The sequence below is a fragment of the Apteryx mantelli genome, chromosome Z, assembly GCF_036417845.1.
Source record: "Apteryx mantelli isolate bAptMan1 chromosome Z, bAptMan1.hap1, whole genome shotgun sequence".
Classification (NCBI taxonomy): Eukaryota; Metazoa; Chordata; class Aves; order Apterygiformes; family Apterygidae; genus Apteryx; species Apteryx mantelli.
Genome location: NC_090020.1, coordinates 28970748 through 28977937, shown reverse-complemented (window position 1 = coordinate 28977937; position 7190 = coordinate 28970748). Strand labels below are relative to the sequence as shown.

The 7190-nt window shown below is 44.4% G+C and overlaps 1 protein-coding gene across 1 annotated transcript in view; it reads left to right on the top strand.

Moving 5' to 3' along the window:
* The first annotated feature begins 5278 nt into the window (after window positions 1-5278).
* The window catches only part of GNA14 (G protein subunit alpha 14), an 87800-nt gene continuing 85888 nt past the window's right edge, over window positions 5279-7190 (top strand). Inside the window, exon 1 of the mRNA XM_067316159.1 lies at window positions 5279-5638. Coding sequence (XP_067172260.1) covers window positions 5518-5638 — 121 coding nt within the window. The 5' untranslated portion in view covers window positions 5279-5517. The remainder of the gene's footprint in view (window positions 5639-7190) is intronic.

The window sequence follows — 7190 nt, the reverse complement described above, 5'->3', positions numbered from 1 at the left end:
GATTCTTTCTTTTTCTTCTTTTCTTCCTGCCACATGAGGCAAAGATCATCTGACAGTTCCTTTGCTTCCCCTTTTGCTGCTCTTCCTTAATGTCTTTTTTATTGTTGTCATGAGATAGGCTTTTCAGTAAAACAGCTTTTAAAGTAAAACAGCAGTTTTACTTTACTCTCACCATTTTTTGCTTGTTTGTTTGCAGTGTTACAGTAGAGGATAACTTCACGTTGCAAAGACGAGATTAGCCTACCATGTGATTAAATTAGCCAAATTTGGCTGTGGTAACTCTTACACATCTATCAGGAAGAAACCTGAGCTGCTGTTGCTTGTTTTCAAAGTACTTCTACTGCAAGTACTAATTTTCCCTTTTGAGAATTCTACTGCTTTGTAATCTTATCCAATTAATTTTTCATTTTTTAAGTGCTACTTTAATTGGTATCTTTTAATATAGGCTTTTCTGTTGAGGAGGAGGAGGAGGAGTATACTAAATAATGTGCTCATGGAAGATGCTTGAATCTGGGATATTTTTCACTGCACCAGTATTTGGGGTCATTAAACCTGTCAAACTTGTTTGGGCCAGTAAGAAAGTTTCTCTGAGCCTATGCCTTTTAAGGAGCGTAGCTACTGTGAGTTACTGAGCAATGAAATGCACAAAGTACACAGAGTGCCAAAGAAAATAAAGAAGTCAGCTGGAGTGAAACTTCATCACTGTGTAAAATAACAATACAAATAGAAACTAAACCACCCACCCTAAAGAGAAAGCCACACATGATTGTTAGTCCAAAATTTATTTTAATCTCCCAAATTTGAAATATGTTGCACCATTTATAGTCTGTTTCTCTGCATCTTACATAGCTGTTTATTCTTGAGAAAAGCGGATATAAAACACTACCACATAAAAATCTTTTATCCATTTTTCACAGGTTAAAATGACCATGCTCTGTGAAGGGCCAAAAATACAAAATTCTCATTTTTCAGCACTGCTGAAGTGAATGAGAGAGCAGGACGTTCAATGCTTTTCTACCACTGCTCTTGCTCACGGTAGCTAAGAACATCGCCTTAGCTAGAAGTAGTTCATAAAAAATGTATATGTAATTTAGGAGTAAAACTGAAGGCTGGTATCAGGTACTCAGCCTTGAAATTCTCTCTCCATCTCAACAATACCCAGAAGGCCACCTTCAGCCTTCCACAAAAATAAACTTTCAAAAACAGCAAAACAAACCAGTTATTTCCCTCATTGAACCTATATTTTTGCTCATAGTTTTTCTAAAGCACAATCTGCCTCATTTCTATGCTCTACCTTTTTCATTCAATCAACTACCTTCATGCAGAGCATATAAAAAAGTACAAGGTTACGAAACAACTGGAAGTTCATTCCACTATAGCCGTTCCCCAGGTCCTACCTCCACCCAAAAACACAACATTCAGTCCCTTCCTGGTTGTTACAGAGCATTGTTTCTTAATCTTTTTAGTTGGTATCCTTATTTGAAGATGATATTCACTGTTATGGTAAGCAAAACAACAATGAAAACCTAATCAGCAGTAAAGAGCAGCATATGGATTTTGTGTACCATTGCTCTTGAAAAACAAGAATGGGCAAGCAAAGGGAAGTGCAGATCTTTATATTTGTTTCATGATCTTACTACAAGATATTCATTGAAAATGACTTCCTGACTGTCCTTTGCAGTATCAAACATCACCAGCACCCTACCTGAGAAACAGTAGTGAATGAAAACACCTCCTCTTTTAACAACTGCAGGGAAGCACAGCTTTTTTTGGCTACCTTTCAGAAACACAGGCTTGTAAGCCAATGAGAGGTTTGAGTTCTAACTATTTTTTACATCATCCCAGATTTAAAAAATCACAAATTCACTCTTAGCAAAGTATACTCTTCTTTATTTGAGGGCAGAATTTTCACCACTCATGGTTATTTATATTATAACCAGCTCAGAACTGAGTTCTATTTCTGAAATCTTATCTGCTCTCAAGAGAGACTGTACAGACACCAACTTTTAATGTACCCCTTGTTTTTTTGGCAGCCTTCTCAAGATTCTTAGGAGTTAAGATGCATGCATCTGTGGGAGTGGGCAGGCCTGGTTAATGGTAGATCAGCCAAAACAGTTAATGGGAAATGCTTCTGGGTGCTAATAACTGGTCTAGAAAGTATCACTGAAGTCTTGATGTATTTTCTGCACAGCCTCTTCAAGTATAATAAAGCCTAGAGGTAGCTACAGAAAAGAAATGGCTGTCAGGTACTTTGAGAGTTTATATTGCTCTTCAACTGCACAGATAGAGATACAGCAGCATTTTGGGTAAACAAAGCCCTCAGGGGCTCAGCATAAAATATGCATAGCCTTGTAATCTGCACAAATCTATTACTCAGCTACAGGATAGTCTAACTGTAAGCAGTGCAAGTTTATTCTGGAAAGCAACAAGTAAGCTGGATAAACAACATTGATGATGGGAAGAAAGCTTGACTTTATGACATGAATGTTAATTTCAGGAATAAGTTGCCTAAAGGATTTCCTGCAATATACTAATTTACTCTTGGAGGACTAGATGAAATAAAGTGTAATAAGCTGGGAAGAGAATTGTTACAATATTTACTAGTAAGGAACTCCTCAGTCACTGTGAAATTCTCCAGACCTTGACTGTGTTACAGCACCCAAGTCTTCCAGAGAAACCTGATCTAGAAGCCTAACCCTGATGCCTGTAAGAGACATAAACCTCTGTAGCTTCCCTTTTCCTTTCCCTTGTCTGTTGCATCGCAGTGCTTTCTTTTTGTTGTTATAGAACCACTGATGAGGGAATTGGGATAAAATTTTGTTGCTGTTTCTTGAGAAGTTAGCAGACATACTGTAGTGGAACCAGTGAGAAAACCTCATATAGCACAATCCTGAAAATACTTCTGTAGATGCTTATTGTTAGCTTTAAGTACTGCCAATAAAGGTAAGAGACATATATTAAGATTAAATTTGGATTATACACGCTTTGAATTTTTCCTCCAAGAGCCACCCCTCATGTGGGAACAGAGATATGATGTGAATTTTCAAAGTTGTTAGGGTAGTGGGAATTGTACTGCTGTGTACACCTTTCTATGGTTCACTAAAAAAAACTAATTCTGACACTTATCTCAAACTGTATGTACTGGTCATTAAATAGTATTTGACAGAGCAAATATTTACCTGCAGTAGCAATGAATAATATTCACAGAATGACCACATTTGTATGAAACTCCAGGATCAGCAAACTTAGAGGATCTTGACTCCTTTAAATCCTGCTCACATGCTTTCTCATATCAGGAAGATATTATAAGAAGTCACTATCAGTATAAGTACAAAAATATTGGGCTTTCAAGTTATGAAGCTACTTCTTCATAACTGCTTAAATACTCCCATATTTAATTGGTGAAGGTGGAGATATCATTTTTTACCCATACCTTCAAATACTTAGCTTTATATTTAAGAAAAAATATTTTATGTTCGCAACATAAATACATGCAACTGCCTATGGTGAAGAAATCAACATATCAACCAGTTATGCTTGTTTAAAAAAATATTTACTTATCTTTCTAGTGGTTTCACCTATCACTGTTGCATAAACTTTGACTCAGAACCTTGTTGCCTGTTATTGAATGCATTTAAAACATTGCAAGTTCAAAAGTTCAAGCATCATTATAGAGTTTGTGCTTTCCTTAGAATAAACCAGAAGAGGGGGGAAAAAAAAAAAAGGCAGCAGGATGACAGAGTAAAGAATGAGATTCCAGGGAAACTTTGAAAAGAAATACACAGAGAAAGCAGAGCTGAGAGAAAAGCTCCAATAATTTGATTTTTAATGTATGCACTGTGTTATTACAAACCTCAGGATCTGGCTTCTGTGCAACACATGTTTTTCCCCCAGCCTTATTTAAAAAAAAAAAAAAAAGTTACTTGCTAGACCTAAAATAACCATGAAAACATACCTAAACAGATTTAAAAATCATGTGCTGATTTTTCAGACCTTCAGTAGAGTTAGAATGTCATAAATATCATATTCTCCACAGCTTGCAAACTCATAAATGAGTTTTCAAACTCATAAACGAGTCTTCACTTGCGTGAGACAGAGGAACACACCTGCTTGTGAAACACAGAGCAGCTGTAGAGATGGTTTTGCATGGGGATGGGCCTGAACTGAAAGTGACCCCCAGACCCATGGGATCTCTCACCTGTGCGACTGCACATCTTGACCACCCTCAGCAGACAGCTGTGTTGCCGCTTTAGCACAGCTGAGTGCAGAACTCTTCCCTTTGGGCACCACAGCCCTTCGGCACCTTGCTTGCAGTTCCCTGTCCTCAAAGGAGGGGGTGAGAGCTGTTCCATAAGTCAGGGTTTTCTATATTTAGGAGTAGCAAACATGCCGCTCATAATAACACTGCTCATTGCTACCTGTTGGCAGGATTCACAGGAGCAGAGGCACCGCTCAGCCAAGAAGCTGCCGATATTGGGCTGCTGGCAGCCAGCAGAAGCCAACTGTCTCCTCACCAGGTAGTAAGGTGAGCTCCTAGGACACTGGTAGGGCACCTGCACCAGACCTGCATTAACGCTTTACATCTGCACAGAAGCATGCTAATTTTACTACTGCAGACAAGACTTGGGCCGTAAGAGACTTCCCAAGATTGTATTCCTTACAAAATACAAACTCATGTTTGTAAAACTAAACGTTAAGTATGTGAAACTAGGAGAGAAATGCAGTTAACTCAGAATACCTCCAAATTGAGGAGCTGTAGCCAACACCAAGCACAGAGAGGTCTTCCCTTTCTGGGCTTTCACCCGCGTTGAGAAGCAAAGGTGGGAAAGGCAATCCCCAAATACCGAATTTGACAATGCTGACCAATTTTAAGTGAATACGCCGTCTTTAAACGGCAGGGGAACCAACGCCAGCCTCAAGCACCCGTTCCCGGCGCGCAAATGCCCGCGCCGCCCTGTCAGGGCAGCGGCCGGCGGCCGTTAGGGGCGCCGGCAGCCAGTGGGGGCGCTGGCAGCCGTTGTCGCCCCCGGCGGCTGTTAGCGCCCTCGGCAGCCGTTAGGGGCGCCGCCGCCTGCGCTGCTCCCTCCTTGTGCCGTCCCGGCCCCACGAGGCGGCGGGGGAAGCCAAACTCCCCTCAGCTTTTGCCCGTGCGTGTGGTGTTTTGTGTGTTTGGTTTTTTTTCCTTTTTCTCCCCCCTCCCGGGCCAGGAGCAGGCTCCAGGGGCAGCTGTGTCACCACTCCCCCCCCCCCCCCAAACTTGGAGCGCTGTGGGAGGACGGCGCCCGGCCGCGCCTGCAATCATTAACCGGCGGGAGGAGGCGGGCCCCGGGCACAGGCTCGCACCTGCCTGCCCCCGGCCCGCCGCGGGAGCCGAGGCGAGGCGAGGCGCAGCGGTGTCCCGCTGGCTGGGGGCACCCCGCTTCCTCGGGGCCGGGCGGCGGCGCCTCGCCGCGCAGCGCCGGGGGGAGGTCTCCCCGCGCCTCCCCTCTGGCGGCGGGAGCCGGCGCGCCGCGGGCCATGGCCGGCTGCTGCCTCTCGGCCGAGGAGAAGGAGTCGCAGCGCATCAGCGCCGAGATCGAGCGGCAGCTGCGCCGCGACAAGCGGGACGCCCGCCGGGAGCTGAAGCTGCTGCTGCTGGGTGAGTGCGGGCCGCCGCCGCCGCGCCGGCGGGTTTCCTCCCGGTATTTTCTGTAGCCGGCACAGGCGCGGGTACGGCAGGGATTAAAATACCAGCCGCTGCCGCCGCCTCTGCCCCTGCCCTGAACAGCCGCTGGGCGTCTGCGGGTGCCGCAGGATGGCGCTGGCGGCGGGGGAGGTGGCTGTGGGCGATGTCTAGTTTAAAGTTGTCACCGCTGTTACCGTGTGTGTAGCTGGACCAGAGAAAAATAGCAGGTTTTTCTATCCCCTGTGCATGTAGGTTGCCACCCGTTTTTTTTTTTTTTTTTGCTTGTATTGAAAAGGAAAAAAAAACAAATGCAACAGGCACTTAAAAAGGTGGTGATGCTGCCATCATGCTGTTTGAAATGTGCTGACTTATTCTTGTGAGTGGCGAGATGTGTTTGAGCAAACATTAGCTGCAGACTCGGGCAATGGTGTTCGCACACGCTGCTCAGATGCATGGCCGATCCTGCATCTGAGCACTCATGTCTCAGGCTTTGCACGTGCTCGGTGCCGCGTTGAAGGCCTGCACACGTGGAGCGGGCAGAGGCCGTGCCAGCCAGCCCACTGGGACAAGTGGCTCTCCCACAGCTTCGTTTCCCACACTAGCTGCTTTGCTTTCTTGATGCCTGCTGGCGCACCGGTGGCGGTTCAGCTCGAGGGAGGCGTCAGTGGGAGCAGTGGCATGGAAGGGGTCGATGGCTCTGAGCCTTTTGAACTGTCACGGCTCAGAGCAGGCTCCAGACACACCTACAGTAGAGATCCTGTCGCTCCGGTGGCAACTGGAGGGTAAACTAAAAGTCCACAGCGGTGGCTGAAGGAAAACAAGAAACTTGAAACCACCTGATACAAATTCTTAACTAAGGTGAATCAGGCTAGAAAAGGGTTCTTGTTGTTGTTTTTTCCTGTGACACTTGTGCCCAAAAAACTTGATGCAGAAGCTTTCAGGCCTCAAAGCTCCCAGTGTGGAGCAGGAACAGCTCCTTTCCTATAACCAGCACCTGAGGAAAAGTCCATGTGTAGTGCTGGGAGTCAGTGAACTGGCTTTACTCTGTGCTAGTGCTTAGACTCCCCTGTTGCAGACTCCAGCTTCATCTCTACCACAAACTGGTCAAGATGTGACAGCTTACACCAGGTACCTAATCAAACAACCAACCACCCAGGAATAACTTACAGGAAGGCTTCAAACAGTAAGTTTTTAAGAAGGCTCAGTAAAACTGTTGATCAAAACCAAGTTTAAACAAACTGTTCTGAATGTTACATTACACAATGATCTTAATATAAAACAGATTTAAAAAAAGAAAACCCAAAATACTGACTCACCCTCAGTGGCATATGTCTGATTTGCTATTGCTTCTCCCTATTACCTGTGTAGAAATCTGTGGTTAACTGATGTGACAATCTAATGTCTGTTCATCTTGTGCAAGATTTTGAGGCAAATAGGAAAATATTTGGATTTTGTGATCAAAATTTATTCATAAGAAGCAAGATTTGTGGGTTAAAATGTTTCACTAGACCAGTTAGTTTATCTG